At 46.3% G+C, this 23,902-nt stretch overlaps 1 protein-coding gene across 1 annotated transcript in view; it reads left to right on the top strand.

The window, feature by feature from the left end:
• The window catches only part of LOC135904297 (alpha-amylase-like), an 89,908-nt gene extending 72,782 nt beyond the window's left edge, over window positions 1-17,126 (top strand). Inside the window, exons 6-7 of the mRNA XM_070533595.1 lie at window positions 5,398-5,716; window positions 15,916-17,126. Coding sequence (XP_070389696.1) covers window positions 5,398-5,716; window positions 15,916-15,939 — 343 coding nt within the window. The 3' untranslated portion in view covers window positions 15,940-17,126. The remainder of the gene's footprint in view (window positions 1-5,397; window positions 5,717-15,915) is intronic.
• The last annotated feature ends 6,776 nt before the right edge of the window (window positions 17,127-23,902 follow it).

Genomic DNA, 23,902 nt, shown 5'->3' with positions numbered 1-23,902 from the left:
ACAGACGCATCCTAGAAGAAGCAGGGATAAATGCAGAGGCAGAGTGCAACGCACGCAGCGTCGCGCTCAGCGCGGCGGTAAGGGGCACTTTCAAGGTAGAGCCGCTTCCGAGAAACGTCCACCCGCAATTCAACGAGGGGCGCCGAAAGGCGAGGGCCCGAGCACTGCTGAAATCGACCGCCAACTGCCCGGGACTGGCGGCATTTGTAGACGAGGCCCAGTACGGGCGCAATGACCGGTACGCGGCCGTCTCGATACGCTGGGATGGCACAATAATTAACGCAGCATCGGTCAAGGGGGTAACGTCCGAAGTGGCCGAACAGGTGGCAATAGCCATAGCAATGAGGGACCCCGAACGTCCTTACGTCTAAACTGATTCGCGATCGGCGGCCAGAGCATTCGCCTCGGGCTCGATATCGCGGGAAGCGGCGGCCGTCCTCGGCAGCGAGGGAGCCGCGGGTCAGCAAATCGTCAAATGGTTTCCAGCCCACATGGGGGCCGACGTGCACCCCGAATTTCCCCACGTCAACGAGCTGGCGCACGGACGCGGGCGAGGACTCACGCACCATGGCGATCGTGGAGAGCGAAGTGGCGGGGAGGGAGGGGAGCACCGAGACCCGCTGCTCACCTTCAACGAAATAACAACTCACTATCAGCTGTCGAGGAGAACCTTCCCGCTGCCCCACGCTAAACTCACTAGACCACAGTCATCGATATTCAGAATGCTTCAGACAGGGTCGTTCCCCTCGAGAGGCAGACTGAGCCGTTATTCACCGGGAGTAGAGCCGCAATGTCCGGATTGTGGCGCATCGTACTTCTCGCTAGCGCATATGCTCTGGCAAGGCTCCGCGTTAAGCGGCACCGTGTTAACTAAAGAAGAAGACTGGGTGGACGCCCTGCGAAGCGACGACCACCAGACCCAGCTCCGGGGCGTCCAGAGGGCTCACGAAAGGGCGGAGGCTCACGGGCTTCCCGTCCCAACGTGGGTGCGGCCCGCGACCCCTGCCGACCACTAAACAAGAATGGGCGGGGAGGGGTTCCTCAGGACCCAATAAAGTTATTTCCTCCTCCTCTATTCGCTCTGATCATGCATAGTCAATGTGGATGCGTTAATCAGATGGACAGCTTTCGCGGTTATGGGGATGTCGCGTGACAGACACGAAAGTGAGGGTGGCCCGAAAATGTTTTCGACCTATCATGGAGGGCTGTTAGCAGAATAGGAAAAGACACACTTTGGATTAGCTTTAAGTTATAGCGCCGCAGGTTACGCCTTGTGGTACATATGTCAAGGTATCTTTCTTGGTCTCAGCAGATAAGAGGTCCGCAGCATTAGCTCTCAGCAAAAAAATTTGTGACAATTGATCACCTCGGGAGACCCCGAGAAGTCGTCGTTGTGCATGCGATGTGGCCATATATGCACAACGTTTTGTTACTTTCAGAAGAATAATCATTTTATAATTTTATCTTGGTATTAGATGTTTGTATTGATGTTTCAGTCTGGCCCTTTTGCTATTTTCAGGCACAAAATGGATCACGTTGAACATTTAGCCCACTGTTCAAATCTCGTGATTTTATAGATTGCATGAAAATGTTTATGAGAAATTATGATTACCCTACTTTTTTGTGATTGAACGCAAGCCTACAACAAATTCATAAGTCATCCTAACGTGGCGCGCTTGTATCTTTAGCGCGATAATTCGCAAGTGCAGAAGACAATTCGCCAATACCATGGCCTCGGAGATGCCGGCGCTTCGTTGCAGGGTGCCTTGATGACCGCGTCACTTACTTTACGGATACTGCAAGTGTACCTACACGACGTAGTTCCGTTCATTCTGGAGTTTACGCAAGATGGGGATAGGACAGTCTCAACAGTATGTTGCAATATCGAAGTGCGCATTCCAGTAGGTCTTGTTCATGACTGATGCATCTGATACGCCTGAGAACTACACATTTTACCATGTCATCAAGAACCCCTTCAGCCACATAGTTACTGAGTTAGCAGTTACTGAGAAGTGAACAGTTGTGTTCAAGCCAAGATTATTCTTGACCAAGTCTCTAAACATTCGTTCGGTCTGTTACTGGCATTGGTACGTCACGCGAAGGTGCGGATGGCATCGCAGATGCCTAGTTGAGTTCTTGGTTCGTGGAAGCGGAGTTTATGCATAGAGTATGTGTATTGTTTAAGGGAAGTAATTGCATATTACCGCTGCATAGAGCCTGTTAGCTGAGAGTGGCATCTTGCGATGGGCACAGTGTTTTACTGCGATGTGTGCTGTTGCACGTGTGACCTTGCATCACCACTGTGAACAAACTTGAGCAACACTTTCGGCTGCTTTTATGCTTAATAAATGAGGCTTCCCATTTTACTGTCAAACGATCTGTTCGGAGTTGTAAATATATGTCAAAACGGGAAACTGAATTCATTGGCCTAAGGATTCTATCGAAAATTATTTACCAAGTGGCGGGCAGAACCATTTAGTGTGAAGCAATGGTGCGTTTATTCTTTGCGCTTTTTATTGTTTTGACAGATTACCGCGAATATTGTAACGCTCTAGCTCCATCCGAACAGCTGGAGTATTCAATGTCAGGATTGGGGGATCAATCCCACCGTTCGCAACTCGTGGTCAAGATTGGAGTCGGGCATGAATTAAAAGGTAGCTGGCCCATGCCGTCGTTCAACTTACCCATGCTGAGGATGTTGTTGAAGGAAGGACTGCTTCTCATCGAGAACGAGGAATATGGGTTTATTTACAGTATCTACATAAGGACGATGCGGTTCATCAGTCTAGCATGACTGCGAGAGAAAGTGCATCAGTCTAACATAACTGCTTGAGAAAGTGCATCAGTCTAACATGACTGCTTGAGAAAGTGCACTGAGCAGCCGCACAACAGCGGTTTATAAACACTCGTTCCTCCCTCGATCCCAAGGTGAGGGAAACGGCCGACCAGTCATCGCAAACGAGTCACCTCTCGGCGGGACGGTTTACCCACACACACTTCCTGGCACCAGATTCACGGTCCGGAGCCGACATCAGACGTACTTCTTAGAACTCGGGTCTTGTATCAGGAAAGGTGCCTTTTATTCCCTGAGCTGACCCCTGCAGCGGGGCCGGTTGACCATTGTCTTGCGTCTTGGACGGCGCGTGGGAAGGAGCCTCGAACAACGTTCCCGTTAGCACTCCCCCGCTTGCGGCAGACCAGGGCAGCGGTGGCGCATTCAGTCACAATTGCGACAAGGATGGAGCGTAACGGTGGCGTTCCAAGAAAAGTTGCCGCCGCTGTCGCAACTGGCTTGCAAAACTTGCACTTCAGCTGGCCGTTCTTAACAGTGCCTCCATGGCCCGGAAAATCTCGACTGTCCAGCGCTGACAACGGCTGGGCAGGAAGAGAACGGCTGGTGGCCAGGAGGTGATTCCTTGGATCGCAGCAACCACTTGTGTAATGATGTCACCACCCCGAAACATCCAACAAGGACAGGCAACTGCAAAACGAACCGCACAACACGGCTTTGCGCCGAGATGACGTACCTTGGCTCTCACTTTAGACCCACTAGGCTTCACAGCAAATATAAGTGCAGAAACAAAAAATGCTGCATTTCGCTATGCCAATTTTTGAAGCAATTTCGTGCTGACAACTTCAGCAATCATGGATCGAATCTTGCTAAATGAGAGGGGATCTTCTTGGCTTAACAAAATTAACACTAGTAACCCTAAAATTTAGGCGGGACCCTCAAAGGCAGAATTCAAATTAGCCTGCTCAAACCATCCGCATTGCTATGCAACTTTCCCTTCTTATATCTATGGGAGAAGTTGTACTCTTGGAGAGTGAGGTTCCATCGGAGCAAGCAACTATTTTTTTTTGTGGCATTTCATCGAGCCAGGTCAGACGACAGTGGTCGGTCTCGAAGATGAACGTCGCTCCGTACAACTAACACGACAACTTCTGGGCGACCCAAACTAAACAAGCGCATTCCTTTTCTGAAGCGCTGTAGGCTTCCTCTCTTACATTTAGTTTACAGCTGGCATAGAGGATAGGATGCTCCTCGTTATTGTCGCCGACCTGACTAAGTACCAGGCCCATACCTCTGTCGCTGGCGTCGCATTGAACTATGAATTCCTTTGTGTAGTCTGGCGCGCGAAGCAAAGCACGAGAAACCAATAGCGTTTTCAAACTTCGGTAAGCGTTCTCTTTGTCCTTATACCTGTGTACTCTACTCGGTGCTCCCTTTCGGAGGGCGTCCGTTAATGGACTTGCCATTTGCGAGTAATTCGCAATGTACCGTTCATAGCACCCCACAAGTCAGAAAAATGAACGAAAGTCTGTTTTCGTGCTCGGCTAAGAAAATCCTCCAATCGTAGCTATTCTGCGTTGCTCGCAAAACATACTCATAACGTTCTGGAGCACTGGCATAGTTAAATTATTGCAAACGCCATAATTCCCACAAAACTTAAATTTTGCGTAGACATTACCCGGTCCCTTCCCCTTCGTTGCTTCCTACACAAACGAGGAGGGTTGTATAATTTACGGAGGAATAAGTGCATTCCTCGTTATCACGCGTGCAAAACTGAAAAGGAGGGATCAATAATTTTTTGTAACGCAATTCTGCTGATGACAAAACACACACTATTTGCATAAACTTTGCGTGAAGACGAGTATTCAAAAATTATTTTCAGAAAACTTTCAAACTTTCGGTAAGTGTTACCCATTGTGGAAGCCGCATTTCCTAATCATTCTAAACCTCTTCTGTGTCTGGTCCTTTGAGTTAAGCGGGTAAACTTTTGAAGCCTTTCATATAGCGCTTCCAAACGAGTCGAAATTGAGCCTTTAACAACTTTCAGCACACTCCAAACTGTCACACAAACTTTCGAACTGGCCTGCACATTGCCCCTATTGTTAGCCACAGTGTTCGAAAATTTAAACTCTGTGACTTATGTAGTTTTATAAGGTAACCGTGAAAACTGGCTGATAGCGTTTTCGAGCGTTTCTTTTTAAAGGCACACTCCCAGCAGCGCTGTAAAAAAATCATTCCGATGGGACAGCTAGTCATTTCAAAGCAGAACTAAAATAAAGCTCTTCCTGTTTGAGCTGTCCTCCTTTTGTAACGAAACTTGCGGAAACCTATGTATTGGACAATGCAATTGCATTGCTGTACGCATATTTTTTCCATGAGCGGTATTTAGGGATCGGTTGGTGTGACACGTTTTTTCGCTGTTTCATTTCTTATGTGTTCCTGCCGGAGAGTTCTGTAACGTACGCAGCAAGAGCGGTGACATTTTGTATTACCGGACACACAACGTATCACATGAAACCGGCCCAGTGTTTCCGCTGCAGATGACTCAGTATCTTCGAGATACTGTGCGCACATGCAATAAGACTCTGCTTTCACTTTCACTCCAGATGGAGACAGATCTACAACCTTGTCAAGCTGCACAATGTGGCGGGGTTCTCGCCTGTCACCAACTGGTGGGACAACGGTTACCATGCAATCGCATTCGGCCGTGGAAACGCGACGTTCGTCGTCATCAACAACGAGGACTTCCGTCTTGACGTGATTCTTCAGACTTCTTTACCACCGGGAACATACTGCGACGTCATCTCTGGCGTGAAGACTTCAGTCGCTTGTACTGGAAGGTCATTCGTCGTGAAGCCTGATGGGAAAGTTGATGTTACCGTGGACAACTTATGGGAGGATCCTGTGATCGCGCTACATATTGAGGTGAGACTGTATGCATGCACCTGTTCGCAGGCGGAAACTGAGCTTACGCAAAACTTTCCGTGACAGCATTAGACAGCCCTGATAGTAGCAAATGCCACCAGCTCCCGTGTTCATGGTCACAAAAGATCGTTCGTTAAGCTGTATTGCCCAAGACATACAGCGTTAAGGTGTATTCAAAACGACGTGTTGAAAATGATTCGCGGTAGATGGACTCAGTGATACCAGCCTCAGATTCTTCAGGTAAAGGTATTTGTCTAATTTATTGATAAGGAGATTGCCTGCATGCTTTTATTCTGCTGGTTTTCGGCGTGCGATGGTGGTAGAAATAATTGGGTCAGAGCACGTGTTGAATGATCGTTCAGGTTGCTCAGAAGCCTGTTGGGGTTTGCCTTTATCCGGTATGGTGTTTCAAATTAGCGATTGAATTGCTTGCCGAACTTCTGCAACCATGATTGTTTTGTCCAGCTCGCACTCGTCGTGCGCTGCATTCAGCCGGTTGTGTAGGTTCCTATTGGTGTAGGTTCCTATATATATCCCGTCTTCAGTTCGGTGGCGATGTCGTTGTCGATGCCTGAATAATTGTCTAGGATCCATTGGACTGTTTGTTCACTCTTTGCTTTGCTTTCTGTTCGATGCAGGAGATGGCGTGAATCTACCACGTTTTGTTTGTGGTGAGGGTACCCTGTAGGCCGTCGCACATCTGCTTCCATATTTGCCACATGAGATCTCTCGCGGACGTCGCTGCTGTTTATGCGATTTTCGCTATGCGCAGTTTTAACTTCCGGGTGATATTTTCTCTTCTCTATATCTTGATTAGGCGGCGTCTGGCCTCGCAGAGATGGAGGAGGTGTAGTTCTGCAGTCGGCGTGTCTGTGGTCAGGGTTTTTTCTTCGGAATGTTTATTGAAATCATGTGGCGAAAGTTGCAGTAATTGTTGCAGTGATTCGATGTCTGTTATACTACAGTCATTTCTTTGGTTTCGATAGGAATCTAACTTTGTTAGTCTCGTTTGCATGCGTGCGCCATTGGCAGCGCGGTGGCTAGTATAAAGTGTTCACTGCATGCCTGCAGTTTCCTCCGTGTTATGAAATTCTGCCTGTCGTATTCCCTTTACGACGGTGAAGTCGGGGCTGGTAAATCTGGACACACTGTTTCCTATCCACGTGGAGTCGTATTTATTTCAAAATAGTGTAGGCAGCAATGCTGCCCAAGCAGGAGAGGTTTACATCAAGTGCGATGACAAAGATTTCACAAAGGAATCTACATTTGCACAATCAACAGACGCTGGCAGGCAATTCCACTCTTCAATTCTGAGCGGAAAAAAATACTTCTGAAGCACCTGCGTCGTCGCAAAGTACGGGCGGGTAACGTTCGAGTGATTAATTCTAGAAGACTTGTGTCGTGCGCGGGAAAGATAAGTTTCGCGCGGCAGACCGATTTTGTTGTGATAGATCCAATAAAGCGTTTTTAGTCTCGCACTCTTTCGGCGGACATTGAGGGGTTCCAGATTCATTCGCTGCAACATGTCAGTAACAGATGAAACAGACCGATAGTCAGATACAATAAATCGAGCAGTGAGGCGCTAAATTCGTTCTACTTGTGCAATATCTTTAACGTAGTATGGGTCCCATACTGCGGAAGCGTATTCAAGGACTGGCAGAACCAAAGTGCGCTATGCCTCGAGTTTAACACTTCACAGTGAGTCTTTTAATTTCCTGCGCAAAAAGCAAAGTTTATTAAACGCTTTTGTAGAAACCTTCTTCAAATGTTCGTCCCATTTTAAGTTATTTGTGATAGTTAGCCCTAGTTATTTGAGAGATGTTACTGATTGAATAGTTTTATTAGAAATGTGGTACGTATGATACAGTGGCTTTTTCATTGTGGTTATTGTCATAGCAACTATTTTATCAAAATTGATTTGCATACCCTTTCGTTCGCACCAGTCCGCGAGTTTACAGAGGTTCATGAGTAGCGTCAAACAATGTTGTTGACTCGTATTCTGTAGTGCTGTTGCCTTGACCATGACCACGCCTGGTGTGCTGTTTTAAAGTGACCTACTATCATTAAGCCGTCGTTTTTGGCAATGGTTGAAGCCTTAGTAACCAGGTAGTTTTAGGACTGGTTTCTCTTTCTCGGAGAACTCTATACGTTAAGCACGAATACGCATTTGTTATTTTTTGGCGGCTAGAATTTCTATCATTTTGTCGTCAGTGTCCCTGCCGTCTATGACTTTATTTTTGTTGGTAATATTTTTGTTAGCTGTTAAGTGCTGCCTGCCACTGTGCTTTCTCGTGATTATCTGTGTTTGTTGTTGCCTATGTGCTTTGGTATAGTGCTGCTTTCTTGGAGGCCGATGGTGCTAGACGAGATGTCTGCTTTTCAAGTGTACTGTCGTAATGCTCCATATTTCACTTGTAGCGGCAGCAGTTGCATTGCCATATCCGGATGAACTTAGTGTCTGTTTTGCTCATGCTCTTTGTCGATGCTGGATGAATAGGGGAAGCTGGCGTGCTATCACTTTTGTAATGGCTACTGTTAGACACGACCCACACGTCACGCGTTTCGAAGCTCTTACTTGAACGAGGGAAGGTCTCGTTAGGTTATTATGATTTCGAGCAACATATGCATCTGCGATGTAGCGCTAAGGCCTCGGGCTGCTGTGCTAGGGCATTTGTGTTCAAAACCTATTATATGACAAGCTTAAGTTTTTTGATAGAGCAACAATCTGTGTCAACATTCGGCTTTTTTACGAGTTCCGGCGCTCCTACAGCGCGAGCGCTGCGACACCTCGGTAAGTCATTGAAGCGAAAAACTGGGCGACGGACCAGTCGGTCCAGGCCAAAGCCCAAGGAGCTACGCAAGCATCGTATAAAAAAAAAAACTGGAGGTAACCTCGCAGCTGAACGCAGTGTTGTATATTGTCTGGTGTAACCAGGCTAAAAAAGGGAGAGCATCAGCGGCTACAGCTACCCAGATGAACGCTTTGCGCCTGGCAACTTCACATGATAACGTTACGCTCCTTGACCTGAATGTTTTCTCACTTGGACCAATCTCCTGTGAATTGTTGTATTACGTTACAATATTTGTGGTGTGTTACACCACAAACGTTGACATGAATTTGGCCGTCGCGTAAGTGCTCAGAAGGGAGAGTGCTTAGCGCTCGCATTATAGAAGCGACAACAGCTGCGTGATTTACAGGCTATCACTCAATAAATATAACTACACGTCCGGCGGCTGAAAGTAAAGCGGGATTTCCCAGCCTGGTGGCCGGATCCTCTGCCCATGAGACTGTGGAATAAAAGCTACGACCAACACTGTGAAGGTCACTTCGCGAGTGCGACTACTGTAAGGATTGGGGGCTCAATCCTATCGCTCGTAATCAGTTGTGAAGATTGGAGTGGGGCATGAATTAGATGGTAGCTGGCCCATGCCGTCGTCCAACTTATCCACGATGAGGACGTTGTTGAAGGGAAGGACCGCTTCTCATCGAGAACGAGGAATATGGGTTTATTTACAGTATCTACATCAGAACGTTGCAGTTCATCAGTCTAGCATGACTGCGAGAGAAAAGTGCACTGAGCAGCCGCACAACAGCGGTTTATAAACACTCGGTGCTCCCTCGATCCGAAGGTGAGGGAAACGTTCGACCAGGCACCGTAGACGAGCTGACCAGGCACCGTAGGCGAGCCGACCTGGCACTGTAGGCGAGACGACCAGGGACCGTAGGCGGGAGGGCTTACACACACACATTTCCGCACAGGTTCACGGTCCCCAACCACGGTCAGATGGTCTTCGCAGAACTCGGGGCTTACGATTATAAAGGCGCATTTCATTCCCCGAGCTTACCCCCGCAGCCCGCCCACCGTTTGCCCATTGTATTGCGTCTTGAACGGCGCTTGGGAGGGGGCCTTGAACTACGTTCCCTCGGGGAGAACCTTGTTCACAGCAGACCCGGTTGGCGGTGGCTGATTCAGCCTCAAAGCGTGCTTCGTCGCACTCATCTTGGCTCAAGCGAGGGAGAGTCGAGGACGCGCGTATTCTTGTCCACACACAGTCGACTTAGTGACACCGTGGCTAGAGGTTTGCGGTGGCCTTCCAGGAAAAGTTGACGCCCGCTGTCCCAACGGACTGGCAAAACTTGCACGTCAGCGGGCCGTTCTTAACACTGCAAACTGCGTGAGACTCTTTCGGGCGGCGTATAGCGGCCGCACGCGCAGGAGCCTCGAAGGAACGATTCTCACTCGTCGGGGTTCGCTTCGAGACTGAATGTTTATTTTGCAAAGGACATCGCAGTGAAGCAAAGTACCAGGCAAGCAAATAACCAGGCAGGATTCCGTAAAGGCTACTCAACAATAGACCATATTCACACTATCAATGAGGTGATAGAGAAATGTGCGGAATATAACCAACCCTTATATATAGCTTTCATTGAGTACGAGAAAGCGTTTGATTCGTCGAAACCTCAGCAATCATGGAGGCATTACGGAATTAGGGTGTAGACGAGTCATATGTAAAAATACTGAAAGATATCTATAGCAGCTCCACAGCCACCATAGTCCTCCATAAAGAGAGCAACAAAGTCCCTATATAGAAAGGCGGCAGGCAGGGAGGTATGATCTCACCAATGCTATTCACAGCGTGTGTACAGGAGGTATTCAGAAACCTGGATTGGGAAGAACTGGGGATAAAAGTTAATGGATAATACCTTAGTAACTTGCGATTCGCTGATGATATTGCCTTGCTTAGTAACTCAGGGGAACAATTGCGATGCATGCTCACTGACCTGGAGAGGCAAAGCAGAAGAGTGGGTCTAAAACTTAATCTGCAGAAAACTAAAGTAATGTTTAACATTCTCGGGAGAGCACAGCAATTTACAATAGGCAGCGAGGCACTGGAAGTGGTAAGAGAGTACATCTACTAAGGGCAGGTAGTGACGGCGGATCCGGATCATGAGATGGAAATAATCAGAAGAATAAGAATGGACTGGGGTGCATTTGGCAGGCATTCTCAGATCATGAACAGCAGGTTGCCATTATCCCTCAAAAGAAAAGTGTATAATAGCTATGTCCTACCAGTACTCACGTATGGGCGTCTTACGCTGGAGTTTGAGGTATAGTAGCGGCGCCTGGTGGCGGCGCGGGAAACGACCTCTGGGTCGTACCAGCTTGAGTCGTATTGAGCCGTGGGTATGGCGAAGCACGTTTCTAGGCCGAGTTTTGCGTAAATTCGCACTTTTTTATGCCCTGTTGCGCGTGCGAAAAGGCTCGTCACTTCTCACAGACCACGCCGACCACGCTGCGAGCTCGACGCCGCCTATAGTTTAACGAAAACGGACTCTCCATGTGCCGTGGGACGTAATGCTGGGAGCAGAAGGAATCGGTGACGCCGATTCGGAGAGACCTAGCCCAGCCTCGAAAAGGCGTCACCGTCATTACTTCTGCGTCGTGGGCTGCCGTGAACAAGAAGGCCTGAATCCCAACATCAGATTCTACCGTTTTCCTTGAAGGCCTCACGAAGTGGAGCGGCGGGCGCGCTGCATAGCTGCAGTTCGTCGCGCTGAGTAAGCGAAACTTCGCGCCACGCTCACTGCTTCGCGTGTCTTGAAGCTTGCTTGATTATTTGCGTTCTAAATTTCGGTCTTTTGAACCTACGGTCCCCACAGCAGACCGACATAGCAGCAGGCATGGCTGGTAATTCACGATTCGAGACCTGACTACAGCGACAATAAAAAATTCGACCGATGCGAAGTGGTGAAGTGACCAGGTGTGTGCAAATGAGCACAAATGGTCGGGCTCATTCGATGACAATTCACTCTCCACTACAAGCAGCACAGGTTAAGAGAGTTAAATGCGCTCATCCTTCATCTCAAGCCAGCACGTTGAGGCAGCGCAGCAAGGCAGTATTGATTGCAGCACATCGATATTCGAGCGCTGTCATTAAAAGCTACATCAAGCGAGCAGCGCATGAGTTCGCGCTTCAGCGTGATTCACACGTACGTGCGAGCTCATATGCATTGCATCAGTTATTACCAGTTACTAAAAGGGACAGATGGCCGCTACTACAACGAAGGCATGACTACTTGTTTAGCGTCATGCAGTCAACAAAGGTTGCAGCAGGCCTGCCGTTTCACGGCATGTCGAAAGACCGCTTCCGTCGCGGCGCGGACGATGTTGCGCTCGAGCAGCTCCGTACACATGATGTCTGCTTATCGCTGCTGTGGATTCATTTATAGCAAGCATTTCCTCGCGTTTGTGCGCCTGAATCTAGCAGCTAGCGTGCAAACCTTACCTGAAGTTCCACTTCGTACGCGACTCGCTTCACTTGCGATTGACACCGTGCTAAAACTTCGCCGCCTAATTCTTCAACGGCGTACACGTATTCGGCACTGCACCATTTCTTGCTTTTACGCAGCGTACCACCCCTGAAGAACAGCTTCGACGGCCGATATTCGCTGCAGGCCGTGATACAACACAACCGAAAGTGGCGGGTCCATATTGTAAACTTGCTTTCCGAAGCAGACGACCGAGCGTGGTACGACCCACTTTAGGACAGAGGGCGCTTTTTAGCCCTTTTTTCGCAACGCCCCCTGGGCAATGCAAGAGCCCCATGGGGCAGAAACCTGGAGGCTTACGAAAAAAGTTCTGCATAAATTGAGGACGGCGCAACGAGCTATGGAAAGAAGAATGATGGGTGTAAGGTTAAGGGATAAGAAAAGAGCAGATTGTTTGAGGGAACAAACGCGAGTTAATGACATCTTAGTTGAAATCAAGAAAAAGAAATGGGGGGGGGCGGGAGCGGGCATGGGCAGGACATGTAATGATGAGGGAAGATAACTGATGGTCAATAAGGGTTACGGACTGGATTCCAAAGGAAGGGAAGCGTAGCAGGGGGCGGCAGAAAGTTAGGTGGGCGGATGAGATTAAGAAGGTTGCTGGGACGACACGGCCACAATCAGTACATGACCGGGTTGTTGGAGAAGTATGGGAGAGGCCTTTGCGCTGCAGTGGGGGTAACCAGGCTGATGATGATGATGATCGCAGTGAAGAGAAAAGGATGAGGAAAGAAAATACAAAATTGAAGTTATCCGTTGGTCACACCGACGCCTTCGTCCTTCTCGGAGGCACCGGCGACTGGAACCCAACAGGTGGTCCGCCGGAAACACAGGGCATGGATCAGGTTTCGGGTCAAGGCGCCGGTCGGGACGCTAGCCCAGCGGGGCGGCCCTCGTCCGTTTGCCGGCTCCCTCTTGGGGCGTCGCCAGGCCCCCAACCACGGTTACAAGAAACGCGCGGCGGTCGCTAGCAATTTTCAACAGATACCACAGACACACGATTAGCGTGACAGAAAGGTAACAGGCATTTTATCGTTCAAGCTTGCCTTCAATTTGCTGGGCGCGCGCGTCGCCATTTATAGCAACGAGAGGGTGTGTCTTAAGCACACCCCAGGGATGGAAGCTATTCTCGAAGGCCGTGCTTTTGTGTTCTGAAAGTGCCAGTTACGATTGCAGGGGATGGAAACACGTCATCGCGGCTATAGTTTCCGCACCATTACCACACTAGTTTCCCCCATCATTCCCGGGAGCAGTCTGGTGCTTTGAAACGCTGGCACACGACATCGCTTTTGCAATCGGCCAATGTCGCCTGCATAAAGAACGCTTCCAGCTTTGCGAGTTGTGCAACACTAAGGGACCCAATGTAAACAAGAAATTAGTTTGCTTCAAAGATAACCCACAGCCGCGCATCTGGCAGTCATACCTGCAATGGCCAACGATGTGCAGCTGTCCTGAAGCCGCACCAAACGATCACACTTCAATGAGGCTACAAAGCAAAAGAATGCTGATGTGTATGGCAGCATGAAGTGTAAGCTCGTTTTACTTCGAAAGTCACCTTCGGTGTTTGCGGAACAAGTTCTTATTTTTCCCCGACCGGCATCGATACTCTTGACAGGTCATAATGAATCCTTGACCTAGTATTCAGGTTTTCGGGTTTTTGAGACTACGAGTGGTGTGTAGGTAAAGCGGATAAGTTAAGTATGCAGTAATATTTGTACAGATACTTCAGTGTATACATAAAGGTGCGTAATACATCTCAGTTTGTGATTCTGGATGTTCGTGTACTACTAGGGAGCATCACTGAATTTAGAGCCATAATGTAGCCGGCTTGTCCAAGCGTGCTCCTTCTTTGGCACCTGTCTCATACAGCGAATCACTGGCACTCACCTAGGCGCAATGCAGAGCCCTTTCACATTAAGGACTTTCATATAATGCAGGTTTCTCGAGGACCATAGATAAGTGCTTAGAAAAGATTACTTCTGAGGCCGTATACTGCGATTATCATTTTCAGTCACACTATCGCCACGGCGATAGGCACTTGCAATAATTCAAGCGACTGCGCACCCGCGAGGTCATCGTTGCACGGCCTACGCGCGCTTTCAAACGCTACACAATAGGAGAGAGAGCGCACCGTGCGAGTGCAGAGTGGCTCAACTGTGTGTGTGTGCTTTTTGTTCTTTCGAGTGTGTCGACCTCAGTACGGCTTCTGCACAGGAACTAGGGTTCACTACGGCCGATTTAAGTGAAATAACTTGAAAAGAAAGTCCGAATCATTTTTTTTATTATCAAATTGTGCACAACTCATGTGGTAATAATATAATGATAATATAAAGCGACACACTTTGTTTCTCAATCTGTGCGTCATCCATCGTTCACCGCCAGAGTGGCATCGTCTGACTTGTCTCTACTACACTTCACCACCAACCGGTGACCACCAACCAGGCGAGCAGCGCGTTGTTCATGGTGCCGCTGTCAGCTGCTTCAAGACACTGTCAACGAAAATTGTCACTTATAGGAAGCAACAGAATGCAATAGCCCGTCAACACTCAATAATATCGCCGTGAAACACCACGTGTAAGCCGCCTTAAAAACAAGCAATATAAACGACCTACTACACTTCACTTGTCTCTACTACACTTCAGCACCAAACGAATGTGAAAAGACGTGTTCCGCTATTCAACATACGTCATGTCGGGAGCAACCATCGACAGCGTGACGTAATATTGCCGTAGACTGAAACTACTAGATAGCGCTGTTTATTTACTGATTTTGCTGAGACAGCCAATCTGCACGTGCCGATGGCGAAGGCGTAGCCAAGGCGACACTGTTGCCGAAAGTTATAATCACAGAATACGTCTCCTGATAGAGTTCTTTCTGCTGTGCTATTCATGCTGCGATAGGAGCTAAAACAAATCAGAGCCAATGCAAACGCAGTATGGTGAAAGAAAAACACTACATGGTTTGTTGGTTCCGAGAATCAGCTTCAACTGTTTCTGTACATTTGTTATTGTTGTTTTTGAAAGAGTACTTGATTAGGTCGATAGTTAATAGAAAATATTTCATGCAGTATTCAGATTTTCGGCGATGACACTTAATGAAAAGATATTGTGTCAAGAGCAGCCTAAACTCAAGACTGTGGACATCGCTAAAGAAAGCCTATGTTATAGGCCGTATTTACCGCTTCCTCAAGAAAATTTAACAAAAAATTTACAATGTCGTAAGAAAGTGAACAAAAATAGATATGGTGTCCATAGCGTGGTTGTTCTGGTCAGCAATTAAAGTTATGAACAGAATTACGTTTGGCAAACCTCAATACTTAGGATTTTGCACAAGAAAGAGCCCAACGGGCATTTGAGGCATTTCCAGACCGTCTGAGAATTAGATAGCTACTGCTCAGCGACTGCGATCAACAGAGATGATAAAACGCTCAGAGCTCTTTCTACTAGCACCATCTGGAATGGTGCTGACTAAAGCCATTTGTAAACATGGTTAACCTCTCTCTACGCACTCAATTTTTAATACGCAGAGAGCGTAGGCATAAAATCGCACATAAGCGTACGATTGTGCCAAAATACGAGCACTGATTGGCATAATAATGCACATTTTAACAAAAGAGAGCAAAACATTACACTATATTGCAAATATTTGTGTTAAAAACTTAGCGATAATAACTGCTCAGTGCAAGGGTGAGCATAAGTAAAAAAACCGAGTAGGTCTGCGTGTTGAGCAAATTGTGTGAGCTGTAGTTCAGGCTGAAGAACCGGGCAGAGTATTTTTCGTAACACTGAATGCGGTTATTAACGGGTTTGCTGGTAATTTTAGGTATTCTAGCTTAGTTTTCACTGTCTTTTTTCCTTCTTTTCTGCAGGCAAAACTCCAGAGCACACCATGAAAAGACCACGCAGCTTCGTGTAGGTGGAAGGATACGCAAACATTCTAACAAAAATTATCACTTCCGTTTAGTCACCAGTTGTATTAGTAATGACCCTTTCTCAAAATTTAGGAATTACTACAATATTGTAATATACCTAATTGCTGAGTTTTGCTACCCTTACGAGTGGAAACCAGTCTACGCCACATGTGTTGGTCAATACGACAGGGGTCGACAGGAAGATAGAAAATTGACGTGTTAAACTGAGTGGAACTAATATGGTGGCTTCATCTTCGGGCATGGTTTGTTCAACGGCTATTAATGCTTCCGAATATACGTTGTTCAGGGACAAGCATTCAAAAATAACAGTAGAGGAAAATTGCAGGCAGAACCCATTTCACGATGACTCGATGTTAACGGAATTGGCAGTTAAACAATGTGGCGACACCCCGAATTAATAACACCCTTATTTAAAATCTGTCGTGATCATTCTTCCTTTCATTTTTTCATTGTTCCTCTCGGCTGTATGCGACAGACTACATACGGCAAGGGCCCACTTTGCTATAACACTGGCGCGACAGGGCTGGCTGTGACTGTGACGCATGGCAAGAATGGGATGATGACGTTGGTAGAACGACGACCACGTGAGGACGACGGTATAGGGACAATAAAACGTCCACGAATGTATTACAGCGGTGGCGTGACAGGGAAGATATGGGGAACCAGTACGGGAGTTTGATGACGACGAAAATGATGCTTTATTGACATCCCCTTTTAAAAGGAACAGTGACAAACAGTCACCTAGCCTTCTTGAGTTAATCATGTATGCTATGCATGCTTTTCTTTCGAACATTTTTGTGTACCTTTCGTTAATCTTTTTCTCTTCTTCGGAACTTCTCTGTCTACCTTGTGCCGCTACCTAGGCCTGTAACGAAGTCTCTTCCCTGCTTTTACCCCCATACTCTAAATGTCTCCAACTTATCTCGACTGATGACCGCTTGATGCTTACGTCCAGTTAAGTTCAGGCGCTTTTGGAAGGTTTAAGTTACATACGGGTCCCACTGGCTGGATCCATTCGCATTGCATTTGTGGTCAGTACTTTTGATGCACCATAAACGCACCTAATCTTTTTGCGAGTATTTGCTCCGGTTTGTGTTTGTCCTAAGGCAACCAGATCGAGCCTCAAATAGGACGGCACTACTCTTTGTGTTATAGTACGTATTTTCTCTTCTAATTTCTTCCCATTCTTGTCAATCTTCACCGCCTTTACTGTATCAATTTTTTCCGTCAATACACTGTCTCCGCTTCTCTCACTTTGATTTTGATAATTCCTGGCTATTTACACATTCAATTACCCTGTACTTGGTTGGCAACTTCCTTAACCTCTTCTTTCATTTTTTGACCCCGCTTTCGATGTACCGATACGTGAGCACTTTAGCCGCCTATTTGTTTTGATCTATGTACGCGAATCTTTCTTCAACGCAAGTTTTGATCTGCGCTTCGCTGCCTTCGAAACAGACCCACCCTATGTCAGTATGGGCCAAGAATGTCAATGTGACTTGTAGACAACTCAATAAAAAGATAAAGCATCACTTTCTGTCATCGATGTTCAAATCTCCATTTCAATGTGGATATTTTTAGCATTGAATATGTGTTTCATATACTGAATGTCATGACATCAGGAAAGCGCAGTCTTCCATCGCGCGCAAGGCACCAGGGGGCGGAGAAGAGGGCGTTCTGCTAAAGTCCCTTGATAATTTGAAAGGACCGCCACTCTTTAAACTCTGCTGCCGCCGCGCGACCTCCTCGCCTCCTCCTCGCCCCTTGTACGACCTCCTCGGGAACCGGTTTCGCATCTGCTTTCTGTACGACCATTGATATCCGTGCCGTTGTACTTGGAAACACACAGACCTTGCATTTTGCTTCTGTTTTTCTATTTCGCTGGCGCCATTTTTCTCCTTGACTCGGCTGGCACGGCGCAGCGAACGTTGTACGCTGTGTTTGCTACTGTGTGGTGCCAGGGCTGCGCCGTGCTATAGCGCGTATTACAGCAGCACGATATCTGAAAATCGTTATGCAGCTTTTGTGTACCACAAGGAAAACGTGACGCCTTGTGCAAGAGGCACTTGCGACACAACACTGGCCGAAAGAACTTTGTTCTGACAACGAGCAGTGTTGTTTCCGAGGTAAGGCGGCTTTCTTATCGTCAGTACCAAAGTGTGCCCTGATGCTGCCTCTTTAATGTGTAAGCATTCTCTAGCGAGTGCCACACCTCCTCATGCAATAAGTTCAATGTCTTGTATTTGCACCAAAATGAGTAATTCACAAAGTTACGACATCTAATTATTATAATAGTTTAAATGTAGATTATCGAAAGCTTTATAGGCGATACGTAACAATCGAAAGCAAACTAAAAAAAATATTGATTAGAGAGGATTTCCATAGGGATACACAGCGCTCCATAAAAATTCTATGAGGAAGGCTATAGTAGCGTTGGGCCGACTTAAATTTCGGCATGGGCCAACGCAAATTTGAAGGTGGGCAAAGTGAAATTTTGGGGTCAGCCAACCCAAATCTGCAGGTGGCCCAACTTGCAATTTGGGGTTGGCGAACCTAAATTTGGGCATGGGCGAACTTTAACTTTTGGCGTAGGCCAACTAAAATGCGTAGGGGCAACCTAAATGTGGAGGTGGGCCAACCTAATTTTGGTGTGGACCTACGTGAAGTTGGAGGTGACCCAACTTGAAATTTGGCGTTGTTCCAGCTTGAAATTTGGGTTTGGCCCAACTTGAAGTTTAGGAATGGCCCAGGTAAAGTTTGGAGGTGGGCAAATATAAATTTGGGGATGATCCAACTTAAATTGGGAGACATGGTTGTGCATACTTAGACAACTCTAATGGAGTTTCTGCATAACTATGTTGTTCTTCCGGACTCGTTTTTGTTGCACAATTTGTACGTTGCATAAAAGTGAGGCTCTCCTCAGTATGCTCAATATTCTGCTGGGACGCGATCAACTCCCACGTCGTCTACTGTTATTCAGTCGAAAATGCAGCTCTGCAGGTGCTGCTCTCTGCTGTGAACAATTATATGGGAAGATGCAGCCTCCAGTTCGCACGTCTTGTGATTCTTAGGATCCGGTGCATGTCTTACTGCAAATCGAAGTAGCGGCTTGTAAGAAAGATCTATTCCAGCTTACTTCGATGTGTGCGGTATATATATATATATATATATATATATATATATATATATATATATATATATATATATATATATATATATATATATAAATATATATATATAAACAGTAAAAGCTCGTTAATTCGAACCGCAAGGGAAGCCGCTTCAGTTCGAACTAACGAAAGTGAAGGAGAGCAACAGTTCACTGCGATTTAGAAGCAGTAGGGCATGTCAGAAATTTGGCGTGTCAGAAAGTGATGGCGTGTGCCGCGGGCACACGCCATCTTGAAGTCGGAGCTCTGGGTCCGACTGTGCCACACTACCGATGTCCACCGAAACGAACGTTAGCCGAGGCTTAACACCGTCACAATGAATCACGATGGTCGATACCTCCTAAGCTGAAAACAGACGTGCGAGACAAAGACGTTGAACATGTGAAGGTGGCGAAGGCCCTGATTCGTTGGTTCTTGATTGCAAGCGCAGCTGCGACGTACTTGATTCGCTGTGTTACGATGGCGCTTGCCATGCCATCTCCGCACAACATTAGCAGCTGTAGAAGATTTGCAAAGCCTCCGAGATTCGCAACGGGCATGAAGTCTCGGAGGTTACGTAGAACGGAGAGGCGGCAGCCGCCGCTGCCTTTTGGCTGACCCCGCGTCGGTTAGATTTTTTTCCGATTTTGCCTTCTCTCGCCGTTCTCTCCGTTTCGGAGGCGATACAGCATTGTGTGTAGGCAGTAGGCGCGTTTCTCTGGCCATGTGCCAGGCGAGCGTAGTTCGAATTCTCCGTGAGGGAACCTTCTCGCGTTCGAATTAACGGAGTTTTTATACATACACTTCTGTGGAGCTTGGCAGGACCCAATCGTACAGTTCCAATTATTGAAGTTCGAATTAACGAGCTTTAACTGTATATATATATATATATAGTCATATAATGAGAAGCCAACAAACACTGACACCAAGTACAACATAAGGGAAATTGCATGTGCCTAATAAATGAAATAAAGTAATGATAAATTAATGGAAATTAAAGTGGATGAAAAAACAACTTGCCGCAGGTGGGAACCGAACCCACAACCTTCGCATGTCGCATGCGGCAAAAAAGACGTTCCACGTCCGCCGCCAAGGTCTGTGAGTGGGGGCGCTGGCTAACACTCCCAGGGTTCTACTAGTCCACATAAATACCCAAGAAAGTAGATGGGGAAACGCCGCCCCGGTAGCTCAATTGGTAGAGCATCGCACGCGACAAGCGAAGGTTGTGGGTTCGGTTCCCACCTGCGGCAAGTTGTTTTTTCATCCACTTTGATTTCCATTATTTATCATTACTTTATTTCATTTATTAAGCACATGCAATTTCCCTTATGTTGTACTTGGTGTCAGTGTTTGTTGGCTTCTCATTATATGACTAATAAATATCGGGTCCCTCGGTTAACCCCCTTTCTTCTCGTTTATTACTTAACGAGGGTCTCGCATCCGGCAACATTGATGCCTTCAGGTAGCATATGTGGGTTTATTGACCAGTTGCCTTCACCCGAAAAGATCACGTTCTCGTGACGCCTGCGGCAAAAAAGACGTTCCACGTCCGCCGCCAAGGTCTGTGAGTGGGGGCGCTGGCTAACACTCCCAGGGTTCTACTAGTCCACATAAATACCCAAGAAAGTGGATGGGGAAACGCCACCGCGGTAGCTCAATTGGTAGAGCATCGCACGCGACATGCGAAGGTTGTGGGTTCGGTTCCCACCTGCGGCAAGTTGTTTTTTCATCCACTTTAATTTCCATTAATTTATCATTACTTTATTTCATTTATTAAGCACATGCAATTTCCCTTATGTTGTACTTGGTGTCAGTGTTTGTTGCCTTCTCATTATATGACTAATAAATATCGGGACCCTCGGTTAACCCCCTTACTTCTCGTGTATATATATATATATATATATATATATATATATACACAGTGAAGTAGACGCGCGTATGAAGCGGTTTATTGACGTTTCGGCCGGGGTCCGGCCTTCATCAGAATGCATTGCATGGTGTCATTACAGTTAATATACATGCGCTTATCAACCAAATGAAGATACGTTAACATGAAAAACGAATAAAATGGGCGAACAAAATACATCCGAATCGTTCAAAGGATAGCTGACACGTGTATAGACCGATGGCGATTGCAAACATATAATCTAAGATACACAGTATAAAAACGTACCGAAATGAATTGTAAGAACCAATCGCCACGTGACAACAAAACGTCGATATGCGCTCAATATGTGCTATGTTATCAAGCAAGCACAGACACAGAAAAAGGGGAATAGCGACGTACTAGTAGAAGAAGGGACAAGTGACAGGCTACAAAGACAGGCAACTCAATTTTCCTACACATTCATTCATACCACACGCGACAGTATCAAAAACGAATAAAATGGGCGAACAAAATACATCCGAATCGTTCAAAGGATAGCTGACACGTGTATAGACCGATGGCGATTGCAAACATATAATCTAAGATACAAAGTATAAAAACGTACCGAAATGAATTGTAAGAACCAATCGCCACGTGACAACAAAACGTCGATATGCCCTCAATATGTGCTATGTTATCAAGCAAGCACAGACACAAAAAGGGGAATAGCAACGTACTAGTAGAAGAAGGGACAAGTGACGGGCTACAAAGACAGGCAACTCAATTTTCCTACACATTCATTCATACCACACGCGACAGTATCAAATTTATAGATAAGGAAGGATTCGCGGGCTTCTCTATCATAATTTGAGCGAAATCCAGATTCAAGCAACGTGACTTTCAGTTTATCAAATGAGTGGTCAGGAAGATGTACGTGCTTTGAGATGGGCAGGTTGGGCAACGTGTTAGCGTGGGATTTATGATTGTTAAAGCGGAATCTGAAAGGCCCTTCTGTTTGTCCGATGTACCGTTTTTTGCAGAGCGTACATTCAAGCATATATATTACGTTTTTTGTGTCACAATCAAAATCGCCTTTGATTTTTAAACAAAAGTTTGAAGACGTACTAGTAACCTGTTGCGATGTGGCCATGTAGGGACATACTTTACATCGCGGTTTTCGACAAGGATGGCATCCGATGGCATCAGGGCAGTCAGTCTTAGATGATGATGCTAGTATATCTCGAATATTTCTAGCTTTACGGTATACTGCTTTAGGCGGATCAGAGAATATGTTTTTGAGGCGTTCACTTTGCATTAGAATATTGTGGTGTTTCTTTAATACATGCGAAACATTTGAGACTGACGCAGTGTGGGTTAGGACAAGGTTTGCCTGGGGTGAGGGAGTCGGTTTGTTCTTAATGCAAAGAAGCGTCCTTCGGTCATGCACGTCTGCGCGTTTTATTGCATCGTCAATTAATTGTGGTGGGTAATTTTGTTTGGCTAAAGCGTTTTTTAGGGTACCACAATTCTTTTGAAACTCTGATTGCTCAGAACAAATTCTTTTAAAACGTAAGGCTTGGCTATAAGGAATGCTGGTCTTGCAATGTTTAACGTGACTGCTATCGAAGTGTAAATATTGACATCTATCTGTCGGCTTTTTGTATAAGGCAGTAGATAGTTTATCATTTAGCACTGAAACGCTGACGTCAAGGAAGTTAATAGTAGATGCAGAATACGTGTGAGAAAATGATATAGATGGATGGGCATTGTTAAAGTCAGATATGAAAGAAAGCAGTTCTTGTTCCCCATGAGGCCAAATCAGAAAAACATCGTCAATGTAACGTTTGTAGTAAAAAGGTTTTAAGGTCCTGGTTAGCAAAAATTTATCTTCTAGCTGACCCATAAATATATTGGCGTAGTTCGGGCCAATTCGCGTACCCATAGACGTCCCACTAATTTGCACATAGTGTTGTCCTTCAAATTCGAAGTTATTTAGTTCCAAAATAAGGGCTAGCAAACTTGCCAATGTGTCGCTGTCGATGAGTTTCTCGGGTGATACACATTCGTAGCAATTGACGACTGCCATGATGCCATCAGAATGTGTAATGTTAGTATACAAAGATGCTACATCAAGTGTGACCAAAAGAGAACCTTGAGGAATAATGAGATCGATTATATCCGACAGGAAGTGGGTAGTGTCTCTTACATAAGAGGAAAACGTAGCTGGGATATTACTAATCAGGGAATCTACGTAGCTGGACAAATTTTCTGTGACTGTACCTATACCAGAAATGATGGGACGACCTGGGTTGTTTATCTTATGTATCTTAGGTAAAAGGTAGAAACGACCAGCAACAGGACTTAGTGGAATTAGAGAATGAACCGCATTGTCAGGCACCTTTTTCTTCTTGACGAGATCTAGCACTGTGCTTTTGATCAGAGATTTATATTGCTCAGTGGGGTCATATATATATATATATATATATATATATATATATATATGTTGAATATGCTTTGAATCCCATCGAAGTTCGTCGAAAATGTAAAAAACGTCCTGTTATTGTGCCTATGTATTTTTATTCTTGGCACTCCTTATGCAACACCCCATATATAGGGGCCTTTAGGATAATAAAACGCAATGAAATTAAATTGAGCTGCCACGCACGCATGAGTGAGTGAGGATTACTATTTGGCCTTGTCTCTGATACAGGCAATGTGCTAGGCGTGTTCGCATGATCGCGTACACTTGCTCGCGCAACGTTCTTATACAGTTTGAAGACTGCAGTGCAAAACGCTACTTTCCCTTTAAGAAGACAAACACATGGACGGACGATGCACTCTCAACTAATTCATTATCTGTAGGCACGCTTAATATAGTCCCTGGGTTCAAGTGCGCGCACAGGCAAGA

Source organism: Dermacentor albipictus, chromosome 2 (assembly GCF_038994185.2).
Source record: "Dermacentor albipictus isolate Rhodes 1998 colony chromosome 2, USDA_Dalb.pri_finalv2, whole genome shotgun sequence".
Taxonomy (NCBI): Eukaryota; Metazoa; Arthropoda; class Arachnida; order Ixodida; family Ixodidae; genus Dermacentor; species Dermacentor albipictus.
This window is presented reverse-complemented; position numbering and strand designations above follow the sequence as displayed.